The sequence below is a fragment of the Aptenodytes patagonicus genome, chromosome 7 (assembly GCF_965638725.1).
Source record: "Aptenodytes patagonicus chromosome 7, bAptPat1.pri.cur, whole genome shotgun sequence".
Taxonomy (NCBI): domain Eukaryota; kingdom Metazoa; phylum Chordata; class Aves; order Sphenisciformes; family Spheniscidae; genus Aptenodytes; species Aptenodytes patagonicus.
The window spans coordinates 30,477,706-30,496,680 of record NC_134955.1 but is presented as its reverse complement, the minus strand read 5'-3'; the positions used below and the strand labels follow the sequence as shown (position 1 = coordinate 30,496,680).

General features: G+C 47.1%; 1 protein-coding gene across 6 annotated transcripts in view; it reads right to left on the bottom strand.

Annotated features, from left to right (window-relative positions):
• Positions 1-18,511, bottom strand: part of MGA (MAX dimerization protein MGA) — a 61,971-nt gene extending 43,460 nt beyond the window's left edge. For 5 of the 6 annotated variants that reach the window (XM_076344637.1, XM_076344641.1, XM_076344639.1 and 2 more), the window contains exons 1-2: positions 9,008-9,077; positions 4,409-5,550 (exon numbers count right to left, since the gene is read on the bottom strand). In XM_076344637.1, coding sequence (XP_076200752.1) covers positions 4,409-5,472 — 1,064 coding nt within the window. In that variant the 5' untranslated portion in view covers positions 5,473-5,550; positions 9,008-9,077. Of the gene's footprint in view, positions 1-4,408; positions 5,551-9,007; positions 9,078-18,456 lie in introns of those variants that run through there. The other variant, XM_076344638.1, reaches the window with a different exon arrangement.
• Between the last annotated feature and the right edge of the window lie 464 nt (positions 18,512-18,975).

Sequence of the window (18,975 nt, the reverse complement as noted above, 5' to 3'; positions counted from 1 at the left end):
TCACAACGTGGAGTTGGGAGTCTCAACCTCATGAAGAAAGACTGCAGTGTTAAAACAGGGAGCAGACAGTCAAGACACAGTTTTACATATTTACATATAAAATTCCTCAGAAGGAGACAGAGCCTATCCAGAAAATCTGCTGCAATTCAGAAGGACACTAAGTAACCACAATTAAGCTTGAAGAAAAAACCTGCCTTGTGACGGTAGCAGGCAGCAGTAGAGTGGCATACCAGTCCTGTTTTGTCTACTGTCTTCTCTGGCCAATGAGTTTCCTAGTAGAAAGTTTCTAGCTTTCATTTAATTAAGGATGTCAAATGTAAGATTAAAAAGCCTTTCTTCTTCAGTGAGTTTACTGTGAAAGAAATTCTAAGACAATCTACTTACAGGTTATGGGCAACTCAAAATTCTGTCACATTACCGCTAGAGGTTGATTCAGTACAGCAGATCCACAATTAAAGTGAATGCTATTAAGAAGATCTGAGCGATCTGCTCCTCTATCTTAAAATTCTCAAAACTAAAGAGACAAAAAAACCTAATAAATTTGCTGGCCAGGAATAAATTTCTCATCTGAGTTCTACTGTTACTGTTTCCAGTTGGAAGCCCAGTAAAGCCTGGACTTCTCTAGCCATTTTTCCTTTATCTGTTGCAAGATGTATACTCAAGCTAAGGATTACCTTTCTATTAGGCATCTGGACAGTATCCAAAACTAAGAAGCCCTGCTGTAAAAATGAAATTTCTAGACACAAGTGTTATTTTACTCTGCATATTGCAACCATGAGCCAGATGGTGACAAGAGCGAGGTATCACCCATCTGTGTGTGTGTATGTATGAGAAGATCAAGTACTTGGACAAAATGCTGATCAGCATTTTTCTAGACTTTTAAATTCAGATGCCATTATCAACTTTTCAAACAACAAGAAAAGTTGCTTTTTAGCACTGAAGTAATTTCATTTGGCCCTTAGTTTGTGAAGTTATGTGCAACATAAGCAGTCACAGAAACTTCTCTTCCTATATTCTATGGGAAGACGAATCATGCAAGTTTGTCCTCTCAAAATCCTCGGCTTAATCTGAGATCAGGTAAAAATGGTGAAATAATGTCTTAACTAGCTCTTTCTTTGCCCAATATGGAACAATGCTCATATTTAAGCAAACTTCTTTATACCCCAAGTAATATATTTGGTACCCTCACAATAAAACAATAAAAGCAGATAAATCGTTTTCTTGCATTTTGCCAAATTAAAAACCATTTAGCTGCTCATTTATTGAAAGTACTGAGATATACGGATTTTTTTTAAGTAGATCATTTTAAAACACACCATGGGAAAAAAAGATTTCTTTTGGAATTGATCTAGCAGCCTGTGGATGAGGTTTGAAGGATGACTGCTTGCCTTCCTCTTCCAAAAGGAAGGCAAGGAGGAAAGAAAAGTAAACTGTTAGACTAAACACAACACAATTAGAAAAACAAGACTATTGGAGCATTAAAAGTCCCACGGTATTTGTATTTTTGAAGCAGGAAATTCAAAAGACCTTGGAAGGGAGAAAGGGTACATTAGCCTGTCAGACTTAAGAACCAGTGAAGTTTGCTTATGGTTCCCTCCATGCCCCCGACATCCGAGTGGTTCCAGGCATAAGCATTCCTACAGAAGCGTCCACAACTCAAATTAACCATTTTTCTTTACAATACACCTGATGAAACTAAACATACTACCAGGCCACAGAAGGGAAAAAAAAAAATCGTACCACCTTGTATAAAGAAAGCGGTCCTTTATTTCCAAAGTGTGCTAATAACTCAAGATTAAAATTATTCTCAGGTACACGCAACCTTTTACATAGTTCCATTTTCAAAAATGTCAGAAAAATTGAGCACTGGGGGGAAATATCACTCACTACAGCACTAGGAACTCCACTTCCTTTGGAGAGCATTATCTGAGAGGCTGCAGTTCCCAACTTCTGACTCTCACCCAAATCTAAACTCAGCAGAAATCACTACCCTGCGTAACAGCGAGATAGTGCCTATCAACTACTAGTAATAGCTTGCCTATGAAAAAAAAAAAAATTGCCCAGTCTTCATTAATATGTAAATATTAATGTGCCTAGTTTGATAAAGAAAAATGGCACTCACTCAACACTGTCCTTGAAAGGCTGACATATTTATGAACAGATCTCAACTGCACGGCATGAAAACATTGTCAACAGATCTGAAGGAAAAAGGAGAACCAATGTTCTGAAAAACTCCAACACTTTAAAGACAGTTCTGCCATTTCTTGGATGAGATCAGTTTTTCTCTTTCCAAGTACAGAACCTGACTTTTTCACGTAGATTACAAAAAACATAAAACAAAAAGCTGGACAATGCTTGAGGGTAGTTCTAGGACTGTGGTAACACTTATTCATGAAATGATAGATGCTTCCTAGCCCAGAATAGAGAAAAACCCTTCACAGCCTTTCCCTGTCTGTGCAGCTTTTGGCACATTTCAGAGATAAATTGTCTTGGAGGTGAAACCAGGGAAGGCATCTAAGATGCTTTGGACCAAAAGAAATTAAGTCTGCCAATTTGCATCATCTGTTCTTAAGGAAGGTCCTTGAGTCCTTAAAACAATGGGGTTTATTCCTTGGGAAAGAAGGGAACAAAAAAGCCCCAAGCTGTCCAATTCAAACAGTTCTCCAAATAATTTGCTTCAATGACCCCTTCAGGCAAACAAAATGATCAAAATTTTAACTTTAACTGCAGCTGACCCCAAGAAGAAAAAAATGTCACTTTAAAGACAAAATCAACCTTTCAGTAATTATTTTCAGAGTTTTACTGTTTTACTTCCAACATGCAAAGTTATCTAAACACTTCTCCATGCTGTATTCTTAGGAACTGAAGAAAGCCCATCCCCTCTGAAATCAGAGTACCTTCAGTCTTCAAGATGTGTTTCTCTAGAACTTACAACAACATTTTTGGAGAATATAAGAAGTCTAGAAGACATTCTTCTTCCTAATACTGACACAGGAAAATACTGAAAAAGAAAGATTAGACACTCTAGATCCCAAAGCAATTCCAGTATTCTTAACAATTATTACAACTAAACTCAATAAAGCCTCAAAGAATGGAGAACTTTGTAATTTGAAGTTTTTCAGTTACTCAAAAGGCAAGGAGAAGCCTTCTGCAAGGAAAAAAAAAAACCAATCGAGTAAACCTCTGTCCTCTCCAAAACACACGTAAGTAGGATAGTAATACAGCCTTTGAAACAAACTGTATAATTATGTCATAAATACAACTTTTTTTCTTCTAGGAACTGACCTCTAATTACACCATTAACATCCTCCTGATATCCTGAAGTTAAATAATTTATTGGTGTACTGATCTATGTAAGGCTCCTTTTGTCACTAAATCTTTGGCAGATTAAGTATGGTATTCACAGACAGACGTGAAGAAACACGGCAGGAGAGAAACATTGGTTTGTTTTTTTTAAATCACTTCTTTAGGTTCGAAGTATTTCTAACATCTCTTGACACAGATTAACTATTCACTAAATCTGCTCTGTTCTATTGCTTAGATTTTGGAAACTACGTGAAAGTGCAGTAAAATAATAGGTTTCACCAGGCTTGCTTTACCAACACGAACGCTTACTGGTTAGCAGGTTCCATACTATGGGTAGGCTCTCAATATACACTAGATTGCTTTACCACTGTTTGTGTGATACGAATAGAATGGTTCAAAAAGTCAATACTGGATAAGTACATAGACGTAAAATTACCACAGAGTAAAGTAAGTTCTGAACAGCGTTAACAGTTATTCTGAAGTACTTTCCTAGGTGCAGATTCTCTTACCTCACAGCAAACATGAGGCAACTGACTACCAACAGGCAGGCTACCTCATACTACTTTGTGGAATAAAAGAATTCTCATAAGCAGTTATTGACAAAACAGTGGCGTGCTGCCAGTTACAACTGCCTCGTAGCAATCCCTATACATACCCAACCTAAATACCCATACACACCACACACCCTCACCCATCCGCTAATGGAAATTGAAGACACAGAGACAGCATGTCGCTGTGGTAAGCAACCCTAAAAAGAAAGGCAATGTTTTGATGACTGCAATGTGCTTTGTTTAAAACTCTGAAAAACTAAATTTAGTCTTCCAAAACGTTAAGAGAAATCCCTCAACACTTCTTTACAAAGGCAGTTAAAGCAACATAGGAAAAAATACTGAATTCTTACACTCCTCAGACACATTAGAAAGTCCAGACTGATACATGACTGTTTAAGCAAAGAAAACCTTTTAATAATACTAAGTGTTCTGCCATTTCAGTTCAGGCAAACTTTAGCTGTAACTCTGTACACTGAGCATCCTATTATTTAATGTTTTACCAAATACCCCACTCAACCAGTATTTGTGCTAAAAATAGAAAGTTAACCCACCTTTCAGAGACTTCTTGTTTTAGCTTTGGCATATCAGCCGAAGACAGGTCAGTGTCCAGGAAACCCAGGAAGTCCCTTTCTGCATTAAAGGACTCTTTTTCCAGATCAATGTCTGATGGGTTTTGACCAATGAATGAAGAATCTAAACTTCTCTGATGCAAATCTAATGCATCAACTTCAGCAGGGCGACCACGAATGCCAGCAGCGCTAAAAACATCACCTCCTTCCAATTCTAAGTTACTGTTTTGTTTCACATCACGCTGAGGTCGACTATTCAACCCATCATCTCTGAATCCTTTAGCAAAAGGATTGTAATCTATTTTCAGCTGGGTAATCTGGATGTTCTGGTAGGCTGTAACTGCGAAGAACTCTGTCTGTGGAAAGGTAAATGTATGGACGTCGGGGCCATTGAGCTGGATGACTTCTGTGGCTTTGTCTGCAGGCACCAAGTGAAGTCGTGGCAGATAACGGTGCATAGAATGCAAGATTATATGACCCTCCTGGTCCAGGGTATTGTTAGTAAGTTTGAGTTTGTAGAAGGATACCGGCTGGTGCATCCAGTACTGGCCAGTAGAAGGGGATTCTGGATGAATAAACACTCGCCCGAGAACATGCGGTTCTGCCTTCCCACTGGGCTCCCACCAACGGCCATTCCATTTGTATCGGTGATTGTCCACAGGAGATATGTCCATGACTAGGATGTACTTCTGACTGGCATCCAGACCTGTAATCCAGTATCGGCAGTACGGGAACATGCGCCTCCCCTGCTTCGTCAGAATCATCTCTGTGTTGCGATGGTAGAATTCATTCCACATACTGTTGTTATCTAGGGTGACGGTTATGCCCCCTGAGACACAGTCAGCTGGGAGGCAGGTCTTGACTTTAGATTTTATTGGAGTTGATACGCTGCTGGCGAGAGCACAAGCATCACGGTTTGCTACTAGGATTCCTTGGTCAGCTTTACCGTTTCCCTGCTGTTGTTTCAAGATGACAAAAAAAGCAGGTGCTGCACCAGACACAGTCCCACCATCTCGGCTACCCAAGACAATCTGCTGTTTCTCCATGATGAGCGCTCTTACAAGCTCTCAAATCAAATGCAAATTCTACACAGTTCTGATAATCTTCTATGCGTGTTCACCATTCTGGAAAAAAGGAAAACCCAGTTAAAATTATTCAAATACAGTCTAAGAAAGTAATTAAGTCTCACGAGAAATTCTTTTTGTAACAGTTCTCCACATTATAAACGTAAAAGATAATCAGTGCTATAAAATCAAGCACAATTAGGATATATCAAATAAGATTGCCTGTGTGTATATAATTTAGGCCTTATAGACATGGGGGCTGTGACACTTTTAAACTGCATTTTCATGTAATGCTTTGCCACAACAGGACTCCTTGCTTTGTTTGATATTTCAGTGTTCCTTGTTCTGATATTGCCTCAGCTCTTCAGATCATTTGCTTAAGAAACAGCATTTGACAAGACGTGCAGAAGTTTTCAGGAGAGCAAATAGCACATCTGTGACACAAAGGCAGAAGTCATTTGCTCTTGCCAGAAAGAGTGAGTTCCTAGAGGTCCAAAACTTCTCAAAAATGAAAAGGAGGAAAGAAAGAAAAAAGAAAAAAAAACCCAAATATTAAAAATGTTTTCCCTAAATTGCTTCACTGAAAAAGACTAAGTTTGTGTGGTTGGGATTCCTTTGCTGCCCCCCGCCCCAACACCAAGAACTTCTAAACATCTGTCCAAGACAGAGACAAAGAATAGAAGGGGAAAAGACAGTTCAAACGGATAAGCTTTGGGGAAAAATAGACAAACTAACCCCCCAAAAGGCCATTCAGCTAAGACTAAATGGATGAATATGAAGCACCAGGCAACCTTAGCTACCTCTATCTTCTAAATTATTGAAATAATTTAAATTGAATGAGAAAACATTTGTACTGTTATTACCAGCCTAATCACTGTTTAGGGAACTAAAAAAAAAAAAGTTACCTTTATCTGCATATACACAATTCCACTTTTGTGTGTCTACCTCACAGGTTAAGTATTATGTCAACACTAACAAAAGATCATAAACAACTTCATTTTTCAAACAGCCTTTACATTTCTCAATGTGAAAATTTAAAGTAAGCACTTATGATAACTCACAAGAATGCCATTCCCACATTCAGACGTTTGTCTTTTGATCCTTATTATATATGGAATACAACACTGACAAAAAATGATTGATACTTGTACCAAACGCCTAGTTGGTGGGAACCAGAGACGGGTGAATCACCATCGCTAGGAGTGAGCTGCTTGAAAATAATCATATTTCTTTCCAGAGAATTAACTCAAATCCACGAGTTTTAAGTGAACTGGGTATTCAGTAACACATGTATATTTTGTTAGGACTAGGGTACTGCAGGAGGAAACACTCCTCTGTGCAAACCAGCTGCCACATGCATGCGGGAAATGACCTCAAAGCTCAAGAGGCAGGCAATTTATACTCCATGATAAATGTTCTTGACACCTAAGAAATATGAGAGCTCCGCTTCCACCCTTTAAACTTTGCATTTTAAAACTTCATGTAAAAGTTAAATTGGAGGAAAAAAACCCCAAACTGTTCTGCACAGGTTTTGAGAACTGTGAAGACACAAGATCTGGTTTTCAGTTTTACTTTGAGGAGGAAACACTTCCCCACAAACACACCCACAACCACCCACCCACGACTACTTAATAGAGTCTAGAACACAAAATGAATTAGCTGTTCAAAATCAGCTTCATATTTTCTATTTTAAGAATGTTGCCCTGCTTGTTCAATAGAGCTCATCTGGAGTCCCAGCAACACAAAAAGCTATCCCCAAAAAAACCTTTTCCATGTTCGTCTATAAAAACACAATAGAAAGATAAATCTCTACTAAAAATCAGATACATGGAGTGGGGAGAAAGAAATCACATCCTAAGCTGTACGTGATTTTCCACCAACTTACCCTCTCTATACACACATACAGCATGTTTATATGTATTTTGAACATACAATCATAAAGTCAGTTCGCATTAATGCTGTGCAATATACATCACAATTGTACTAGCTCATGAAGGAAATAAACCAGATTTGAAATCGCTTTGATGGTGTAAGATACGCAGAAAGCCTGTAACTTTAAATTTACTTGAGGTGGAACTTAGACATGCCAGAAATAAAATTCAAAAAAGCTCAACCACCATGCATTCAGCAAAAATTCTATGCGTACAAAGAGCTAGAGGTCACAGCTTGTTTCCCAACATTTAAAGTTCTTACATTGCACTGTTGTAGTTATTTCTACCATAAGCACCGCTCACAGTACCAAGTCAAAGATGTGTGTGGTTACAATGTGATTATGTGCAATTACAGCAGCCAAAAGCTACGTTATTTCAGCACTAACATGGTCTATTACAAGAACAATTTCACACATTTTATTACACTAGGTCATGCACACACACTAGCCTATTTTATTATAGCATGGAGTTTCTAATCCAGTTTTTCAAGGAAAATGTGTGTATTTGTGGAAGTTGAAGTTCTAATCAGCTTCGGATCCTTAACTTCTCCGCCCATATACAGACCTTATATTTGAGAAGCAACATCTAACTAGAGAGCAGTGGCCAAAAATACTCAAAGTTGCGCTGAGATGTGCTAAAAGCAAGAAGATGATCAGATGTGAGAAAACCCATTTCCAGAAAAAAAAACCAAACCCAAAACACCCCAACCTGCAAACAAGACCACGATTTATGTACACAATGCTCACAGGCAAGGAGTCCTGCATGGGTTTCTCGTGCCGAAAGGGCAAGCACCGTTAGGCACAGCGAGCCGATGACGACATCTCGCTGCCCGCGTGAGAAAAGCCATCACGCAGCGGAGGGGAGCTGCGGAGCGCGAGACCCGCGGCACAGCCCGCCAACCGCCGCCGCGTTGCCGACGGGAGCCCGGCGCCGGGTCCAATGGCAGCGAGCGCTGAACGCGCGGCGCTGCCGTTCAACACCGCGGCAGCGGTGCCGGCGGCCCCGGCCCGGCAGGCTGCGCCCGATGCGGCGAGAGGCGAGCGCCCCGCCCGGGGCAGGTGCCGTCACGGCCACCGGCCAAGCGGCGCACTTGTCGCTTTTAATGCTCCCCCCCCGCCCCCGCCGGACGGCCCCAGCCGGAAGCCTCAGGATGGGGGCAGGCAGCCGCCGCCGGGAGCCGCCCAAGCCTTTCCGGGAGCGGCGGGGGCCGGAACCTCCGCCTGCGGTGGCTGGCGGAGGCGGAGGGCTGCGGGACCGGCGCACGTGGGGGAGCCGCGCCGCTCTTCGCCGGGACCCGGCCCGGCCCTGCCCGGCGACAGGGGCGCGGCGCGGCCGGCGCTCCCGAGGCGGCCCCGCCCCCGCGGCGCGCGCGGCGAGGCGGCCCCGAAGCGGCGCCTCGCCTCGCCTCGCCGCCGGGGAGCGGCCGGCGGGCCCGGGCCCCGTCGCCTCGTGGCTACGCCTGGTGTTAATTTTCGCAGTTGGGGCGACGGGCGGGAGGGGCGGGAGGAGGCGCGCGGAGTTTGCGCGCGGCGTGGCCGGCGCCGGGAGCCGGCGCCCCCGGCGCGCCCCCGCTCCCCGGTAGTTACCGTGCGGCGAGGCGAGGGGCCTCCCACTTCCTTTCTCCTCACGCGGACCGTGTGTCCGCCAGCTGGGGACAACGTGCGTGCGCACCGCGGTGACGTCACCGCGCCGCAGCGCGCGCAGGCGCGCCGCCAGCTCGCGCCCCCCTCCCTCCCGCCTGCCCGTCACGTGCCCGCGCCGAGCGCAGGGCCCGGCGCCCGGCCTGGCTCCGCGCCGCGCAGCGCCGCGCGCGGGGAAGCTTCTCGAACGGGCGCGGGCGCGGCGCTGCGCCGCGCGCACCGCGGCGGCGCCGGCAGCCGCCGCCGCCTTCGAAGCCCCGCGGGGCTCCGAGCGGCGGCGCCGCCGCCGCGGCCCCGCCCCCCGCCGCTGCCGCCCGACGAGCGCGGGCGAGGCGCCCGACCGCACCGCTCCCCCCGGCGGAGAGGCGGGGCCCCGCCTCAGGTCACGGGTCTGGCCCGGGGCCCGCCGGCGGCGGGGACGCCTCCCGCGCTGGCACACGACGGCCGGGGGGCGGCGCCGGCGGGATGCGCGCCCGGCGGCCGCCCGGGCTGGGCAGAGCCGGCGAGCGCCGCGCCGCGCCCCGGCAGAGCCCCGCCGCTCGCCGGCCTCCTCCGCGGCCTGCGCGCCACGGCGCACCGGCGGCGTTAAGGAAGCCTCCCCTGCGAGCGGGCCGGAGCGGCACCGCACCGCCATCCCCGGGGCAGAGGCTGCCTCCTCCCTCGCCGCTTTCTTGGGAAAGCGCCACCTTTCTCCTCTGCAAAGGCAACGCGCACCACAGCTCCAGGCCACTTGGGAGAGCTGACGCCGAGGCACGAACGCGGGCACCCACACCTCCCTCCTCCCCGGGGAAAACGTCAGTCGAGGAGGTAACGCTAAAGCCGGGATCAGCGTTAGTCTCCATCCCTCTGCGCAAGTTTTCACTGCTCAAGTCGGAATTTGACCCTACAGTACCGAAGCTGCAGAAGTGCCCCGTGACTTTCAGACAGCTAACACAAACTTGTCAAACCGCACCCCAGGTTTACTGAGTCTGGCGTCCCGTGTGATGTTAGGCAAACTAGTTAACGAACAACCCTGGCTTAGCACAGTCTAGGCATAACCTTAACAGAGTCTTCCCACCCTCAGCACCTAACCAAGCAGTGTGCCACACCACCCCTCCTAGACTGGCAGTCCTTCACATATGTCAAGGAAATTACATTTTGTAAACCAGGCACTACTGAGAATAAGCCTGCTAAAACAGAACGTTAAGGGAATTCACACCAAAATGCAGCATGGCTGCAGGTAAACACCTCCGTGAAGCCCCCCCCCACTCCCTTTCTCCATTAAAGATATTTATTTTACAATACTGCATCCATTACGAAAGGAGAGAGATTTACCCAGCGGTGCCAGAAAGTCAAGGCATCAGAGTTATCAGGCTGGCACCAAGGTGCAGAGTCACCAGTAGACCAGAATTTTGTACTGACTGCTGCCTACTGCAGACTGTAACTTCACCAGGGCTGCTCCTCAGCTTAACTAACACAGTCATGCCTTTGCTGTTAGGATGGAGAAAATGGGCAAAACAAGAGCAGTGTTACAGAGGCCAGCACCCCTTTGAAGGCTTCTTGGCAACAGAAGTTTATGCTGTGGGAGATCATTTCAGAAGCACGTAACTACAGAAAATACATTTTTAAGACACTTGGAAAAACGTGCATCCAAACAGTAACATGGGCAGGTCTGTAGGAGAAGACCATGAAGTATTTTTTCCCTTTTAACTAGAAGAATGAACTCGGGCTGAAAAAAATGAGGATTAAACACATTCGCTGTACAGGGAAACTGCTTAAATACAAAATTCTGCAAATATGAAAGAATGTAAGATTGTGATTTTGACAGTTCTAGCAGTTTATAAAGGAGATGTATGGACAGAGGCAAAAGGGAAGCTTTAGCCCCATTGTGCTGGTTTTGGCTGGGGTAGAGTTAATTTTCTTCACAGTAGCTGGTATGGGGCTGTGTTTTGGATTTGTGCTGGAAACAGTGTTGATAATACAGGGATGTTTTCGCTACTGCTGAGCAGTGCTGACACAGAGTCGCGGTCTTTTCTGCCTCTCACACCACCCCACCAGCGAGCAGGCTGGGGGTGCACAAGAAGTTGAGAGGGGACACAGCCGGGACAGCTGACCCCAACTGACCCAAGGGATATTCCAGACCATATGACGTCACGCTCAGCATATAAAGCTGGGGGAAGAAGGAGGAAGGGGGATGTTCGGACTGATGGTGTAACCGTTACGCCTGATGGAGCCCTGCTTTCCTGGAGATGGCTGAACACCTGCCTGCCGATGGGAAGTAGTGAATGAATTCCTTGTTTTGCTTTGCTTGCGTGCGTGGCTTTTGCTTTGCTTATTAAAAACTGTCTTTATCTCAACCCACAAGTTTTCTCACTTTTATTCTTCTGATTCTCTTCCCCCATCCCACCGGGGGGGAGTGAGCGAGTGGCTGTGTGGTGTTTAGTTGCTGGCTGGGGTTAAACCACGACATCCGTATACTAGATAAGGTTGGCACCATGGAAGGGAAGCACCCCAAATGCTGACAACAGCAGATTTGGAGAGGAAAAAAGGTTCAGAGGAATTAGAAGGAAAGAGATATGAAAAATCACAAAGACAAGGTATTCCTTTTGTTTAAGCGTCATGTTCAGCCATTCTCTAGAACAGCTTCACATTACGGTTCTCTCTTGGAAGTTTCTAAAATATCTTTGCACAAGAAAAAAATCAAGGCTAACAGCCAAGTGCCTTCACGTTTCATATAGCAAATGGAAAGTAAAGGGAAGAAAGGAATCAAGAAAACATTCCAGTTTAGCTATAAACACTGGGGGGGGGGGGGCGCGCGCAGCTCGACAAAGGACCTGGGGGACCGGGGGAGTGCCACCAGCTCTGTGTGTGTATGCACATCTGTGTCTCTCTAAAGGGCAAGGTCATGTGGGGCAGAGGAGTGTTGGACATCAGGGAACCAGGGTAGTCCCAACCAGCCGAGAGAGAGACAGCATGTACCAGCACCTGGAACAGGGCTGTGGCCTCCGGGGCTTAAGTGTCCAGAAGCCAGCAACTGGGGAGACTGGGATCCAGGAACCAGCTGCTGGGCAGACTGAGTGTCTAAGCCCAGCTGCTGGAGGGAATCTACCTTGTATGTACATATATAGACATATATGTGTGTGTGTATATAAAAATATATATACACACACACACACTCTCTCACTAGCAGACCTCCATCCCGCTCGGATAGGGAGGGGAGCAGGATATGGCTGTCGCTGCTGTCTGTGTTCCTGTAAGTATCTGTGTGTCTGCCTGATCTGTGTGGCCAGACATGTATACATGTATGTGTCATGTATACGTGTGCTCTATGTGCTTGTGCCTACTGGGAATACATTTTCAGCCTTACTACTGGTTATACCTGGGAGCACGGAGCTGCAGCAGCCTCAAGGTGTCAGATACAGCACAGTATCTTTCCCTTAACAAATTCAATCAGAAATAATTACACCAACTAAAAAACTAAGCTACGTTGTCCAAGGTTGATCAGGAATAGTCATTTTATACCTACAGCAATTACAGATATAGCGGTCATCAAGTTTTAGGGTCACAGGATACGCTGACACTCTATTGTGTATTAAGCAATATGTTTCTGAACAGTGTCAATACAGAAATAAGTTTTTTTCTTCAGCAAGAGGGCCATTTGTACAACTAAGAGCAGCCACACAGAACCGAGTAGCAGACAGTAGTGCCACGTTCACGGCCCACAAGCCACATGTTCCAGTGACAATAAGAGAAGCAACACCAGAGACTGTTGACATTGTCAGGGATTTTGCTACCATTTTACCTAATGCAAGTAGAAATCCTTGCCTGCAGCAAGAGCGGAACCTCTAGTTTATCAAGAGAACAGATTCACCAGTAGAAGTCACAGCAGTACCACAGATTCCCACCAGCTTAAGTAACCAGGTTCTGAGCAGCTTATAGCTGACAAGAAACAGGAGTACTGCAATAAAGAACTACATCCCATTTAGATCAGTACAAACACCAGTTTTAAGGCCTTGTTTGTGCTAAACACCAGTTGGCAGCATAGAAATGAACTGGTTTGCATCAACTGAATACTGCCCTCCACAATCAGAGGGAGTTAGCTTATACTAACCAGTAATGTGATGGTCGTATTTGAAATGCTGATGTTCACTACCAAGAAGTACCCTCTTCCCCAAAATGCTTTTTTCAGACATATTCCCTGCTTTGCAGCACCTTGAAAGTATGAACTAAGTATGAAGTATTTCACTACCCAGCAAATCACATTCCTTCTTTCAGTAATGCCTACAAGCATAAAGCACCAGTTCAAGCCTACACACTACAAGTAACACAGAGCCCGTAACTTTCGTCACCCAGCAGTCCACAGAGATTGCTACTTGGAGCTATAGCAAAAAACCTGTGTTCTTCAGCCACTCTTATCTCTAACCTGTCTCCAAAAAAAAAGATTCAGTAATAGATCACGACCTGGAGGGTCACAAGGCCCAGGCTCTGCTAAAGATTATGTGGGAGAGCAACATATGTTGCAGACATAGTTAAGCACAACATAACAGTTGCCAACCTGTGGAAAACATAAAAGAGGTGCCGATTACATTTTTTGTTAGCAATCCCTTTTTCAGTTCGAATACAAAGATCTCTACTACACAACAGGACGTTTCTGTCATACAGCATACTTTGAAAAGCACTACTACTGGAGCATAAAGGAGGCTTTCAGCTCTCAAATTCACTAGCTAAAAACAAGCAGTAGCTGAAACTAGACTCACTAGCTGAAAACAACAGCTATCAAAACCAACTGTGCCAATGTAATACGCCCACAGCAGCCGTCAGTCAGCAGAGTTTATTACTAACTACAACCAGGCAGCCCTGACAATCATACAAAGTCCCAAGTTTTGGCCATTTAAAAAAAAAAAAAAAAGATTTAAAAAGACCTAAAAATCTAGTGATGTTATAGTCAGAAATGCTGTGCAATGCGCACACTAGAAGGGTTAAAATACAAAAATGTACTTTCTTTAGCCAATGTTTTGCCACTTTAGAGAATTATTAACACAGTAGCGCCCCGCAAGAAAGTCTGTTAATTCTGAAACTCCAGGTTGGATTAAACTGCCTATAGAAAGGTATCTAGTCCCATTTTCTATACCATAACCAGCCCCACTCATCTCCAACTGCTTCTCCAGAAGAGTATTGGCCTCCCAGAGTTGAATGTTTGCTCTACACAGACGTCTCTAATAACTTGCAGCATCTATGACAGCTCCGGATCCCTGACCTTAGGCAACAGAATCCCAGCCCAAATCTACTTAAAAAAAAAAAGTTTACATCATTTTATTTATGACAGAGAAGTAGCTTAAGTTCTCCCTTTAGCTATAGTGAGGAAGTATAATCCAGTGTCAAGAAAGGGTTTAAGTGGTGGCAGAATCTAGCTAAAAAGTGTGAGATTTAAAAAAAAAAAAAAATTATTGCAAGGAGTGGACTGATGCAGGGAAAAAAAAAAGAGCAAGAAATCTGCTTTTCCAGATTTAGGTTTTCTTGCTGATGTAAATATGCTAAAACGCATGCTCCAGCCACACAGAGAATGCACTATCCCCACAGCAAGTATGACACAGCTTGTGCGCCATCAGATTTCAGCCCAGAGCATTACTTTATACTAAAACCAAATTCACTTAATTACTTTATACTAAAACCAAATTCACCTAACACTCAGAGCCCTGACTACGGCAGGATGAATAGGTGGTAGTTCAGGAAGTGCTTCACCAACTGTCAGCTACACCCCTGCAAAAGCAGCAGCTTCTACCAGAGGAACAGGGCAAACATTTGAGGGGGAAAGGAAGGAAATACCTGCTTCACCTCTCCAATACTAACACTTTGCCACAAAAGCCCAAACTTTCAGTGCCCCATAAAGTTGGTGCTTTGTTTAACAGCACTAATCCTGCAATGTACAATGCACAATATTCTCCATCTCCTGAAAGTTACCTGAACTTTTGGGAAATACAGAAATCTTCCCAAACACTGAAGATCGCAAAATGGAAACACACAATCCATTTATATAGAGTATGAACCAGCAGTGAGAGGGCAGGGAGAAAAGCCAGTGTTCATACAAATAATTGCTCTTTTTTATCTGTATACAATATGTTATTATTTCAACATTTACAATAATGTATTTTACATTACTTTCCATATTTTATCAGAAAGTCGTTGGTATGCCCAATGGCTGTATTTTTTCAATATACTGTTATTTAAACTACTGAAAATTACAAAGTAAAAGAATAAAGCAATGTTTCATGCTTTTTGCCACGCAACACTGGCAGAAACAAGGCATAGTCAGCAGGAATAACACCATTTTTATGAATTTCAGTCCCTTCATGGCCATCATGAGGAACTTTTATCACATACATGAATCTTCAGCTGGGGATCTTGTCCACATCATACAAAAAGAAGTGAGCAAAAAATAAGAAAATTCAGCAAAACAAGTCAGGCAAGTAAAAAAGCCCTCACCTGAGCTCAGGACTATCCTATTCAGCTGTTGTCTTATAGCAATACTCATTGCTACAGAGTCACCAATGGCTCATGAAGTTAGAACTGCCATGGAACCCCCTATTCCCCTGTTAAGTTACAGTAAAAAGGAGAGTAACACCAACCAAAGTACCGGACTGTTGGTGATGGGTTCCAGGTTTACATCCATCTTCATTATTGAGTTATTGACTTACCCTGCGGTCAGGCAGACCATACCATAGCAGAAACCACTGTACTGCAAGAGTCAGCAAAACAGCACAATTCCATCATCACAAGTATTTGTTTAACAGTAATTAGGCCACAATTTTGTCATTCTCCAAATTGGTTTTTCCTGAAGACAGTGACTATAGCAATGAATGTAAACATTTTTATTGTAGGTATGTTTTATCTGGCTCCCACATTCACCTTCTGTCTTCTATGCTGCTCACATCCCTTACTACCTTTCTGGTTTGCGCTTGATTTAAAAAACAAAACAAAACACAAAAAACCCACAACTTTCTTCTGGTTGCTTTCTTCTCACGAGAAGCCTTCATCATTCTTCTCACCCATATCATTCTCACTGCATTCTTCTTTATCCAGTTCATAAAAAGATATATCAAGGATTTATCATAAGTACTAAAAACAGCCAGAATCCAACAGTGAAAGCACATTCCATCTTTCTTGGAAAGAGAAGAGCAACTCTACCACCATCATTCCGTTCTTTGTTCTAAAGTCACCCAGTATTAAAAACAAACAAACAAAAAACCACCACACAACACACACACCAAAAAAAAAAACCAACCCAAAACACACACCACACCACATCCTTAATTATGGAAGAACAAGACATTAAGTAAGCCTTGCTGGTGTCACAGCTAATGGCACTGTTTCCTATGTGCATACCATGGCTGAATTTTTTAGTAGATCCTCTGCTGTCTATGAAACAGCAAATGGACAACAGCCTCTTTCTCACTGCTCTAGGCAGAGATCTATTTCATTGTGTTTGTAAAAAGAGTATCTTGGACTTCCCATTCCTTAGGAAATTAGGTTTTAAAAAGCCAACATAGACAACCACATACTTTAGAAGTGATCTAGTTGATTTGAGTGCAAAAGAAGTGGCATAAGCTCAAAAAGAAAGAATTTAATTTATTTTTCTGTTAGGTGACCAAACAACTTTATTCACAAGTGGGACTAATATTGGTTTCCTCCAGTTGCATGTTTCCCTCCCATGGCAGGCACAACAGCATCTGCACCAACACTGAGCAAACAGTAGGTGAGGTGAATAGTCAGCTGCTGCCAGATGGAATACGTAAGTGAATGAATGCTGCCAATCTCTGCCAGACCTACGAACTACGTTTTTTTCCCCCCACATAAACACATGCACAAAAATGCTCACCCACTGCAACATTTTTCAAACAGAATCAATACCCCATTCCAGTTCTCAATACAGACTCACAAGGAACTGTGCCTGAGGGCACTGAAAGGGTGCTGCAGCCTCAGAGCAAGCGGCTGCATCGGGCAAAGCACCTTAAAGAGGCAAGACCAATTCATCAGCCAGCCCTCTTCTTTACACAGCCTTCGGTTTTCAAAGTCTGTAGCAACTTTGAATCTTCAGGGCTTTAGCCCACTCCATCAAGTGCGATAAAAGATGACCCATGAGTTTGGACACTACGAATAGGAGTAAGGCAGTGTGAGTGCGTAAGCTTTGACATCTTAAGAAGCTAGGCAAGAAACTCAAACCACATTATTGGAAACCACTCACCTAACCAGGCTGATGAAATAACTGCTAACTGTCATGCCTACCAACTACAAACTGAGGTCACCTTACGATTTTTTTAACTCCCTTTTAAACTGCCTATCAACTAGCGTGGTACCTAAGGCCACCAACAACCACGGAACCCAACACCCGCACCGCATCGCCCTTCCAGGAAAGCACCGTTGTTTATTTATGCGGCTCCCCTCGGCGGGACCGGCAACGACAGCCCCGGCCGGCTGAGCGCGCAATCCCGCCACACGAAGCCGCCTCCTGCGCCACGCTGGCGCGTCCTCGGCTCGGCGGCGCTCGGTCTCAGCCGGGGGAAAGGTGGAAGATACCAGAAAAACCGCGGGCGCGCCGCGCCAGGCAGCCGAGCCCCCGGTAAAAGAGCGCTGGCAGGGCGCAGCGGCGGGAGCGGGGGGGCGCTGCCCCCGCCCGGCACCAACGGCCGCCTCACGCGACGTGCCGAGGCGCACGCGCGCCGCTGCGGGCCAGCGGCCGCCCTCGGGCCGCTCCGCCGAGCCGTTACGCTCCGCCTCCGGCGCGCCCGGCTAAGGGGCCCCGCAGCCATCCCCCCCCCAAACCCCCTAAGCCACCCTTCTGCGGCGCCGAGTGGGCAGAGGGGCGGGCAAGTCCCCCGGCACCGGGGCAGGTCCCCGGGAAAAGCTCTCCCGCCGGGGCGGGGCGAGGCGCGGGCAGCCCAGCCCCATCTCACGGGTGGCGCCGGCCACGCCCCCGCCGGGGGACGGTCCCCGGGAGCGCGACGGCTCTGGGAGGCGGCAGCTGCTCGGGGCCGGGCCTCACCCGACCCTTCCCGGCCGGAGAGCCCGGATGCGGAGCCGCGGGGCTGCTCGGTCCCTTTAACCCCCTCCCCCGCGTCAGGTGACCGCCAGCCGCTGCCCAGCCCCCCGTCCGTCCGCGACCCCGGACGAAGCGGCGCGGGGGCGGGCCAAGAGCGAGGGCAGCGCGCCCGCCGCTCCCCGCCACGGCCGCCCCGCGGCCCCCTCGCCTCAAACGCGACCCTCCCGGCCGAAGGGGAGCGAGCGCGCACGTGTGATTGGGCCGCCGCGTTCACGTGACGCGCACACCTCACGCCACCTCCTCGAATAAAACTTCAAAACCGGGGGGGGGGGGGGGGAGGGGGACGGCGGGCAGCGCCCCGGGGGCGGCCGGCTCCTACCTGCCTCCCGCCGCCGGCTCCACGCGGCGCGGGGCGCCGCGCAACGCCCCGGCCCACGCGCCCCGCTCGCGGCTCCTGTGGCCTTCGCCTGCCACGCGCAACCTCCTGCCGTCTTCATTGGCTGCAGCAGCCCATCACGTGGGCCGCTCCCGTTTTTCCTGCCCCCTTCCTCTCGCTTTCCCCCGCGGCGGGGCCGCCCCCGCAAGGCGGGTACCGGAGCGGCCGTCCGGGAGGCGGGCGGCGCTCGGGGGGCGCAGCCGGCGGCGGCCGCGGTAAAGCTGCCTCGCGACGCCCGCCAGCGGCGCGCTGCCGATTGGCCGGGGCCGCCCGCCGACGCAGTTCCGCTCCCCTCCGCCGGGCCACGCCCTTCCTGCCCCTCCCCCGCCCTTGCGCGAGGGAAACACGCCGCTCGCGCGTGGGCCGCACGGGCGCGCGTTCGCCGTTGGCGGGCGGGCGGCCGCCCTCCCCGGGCCGGCGGCGAGGGGCCACCGGGCCGGTCCCGCCGCCGCGGGGGGCTCG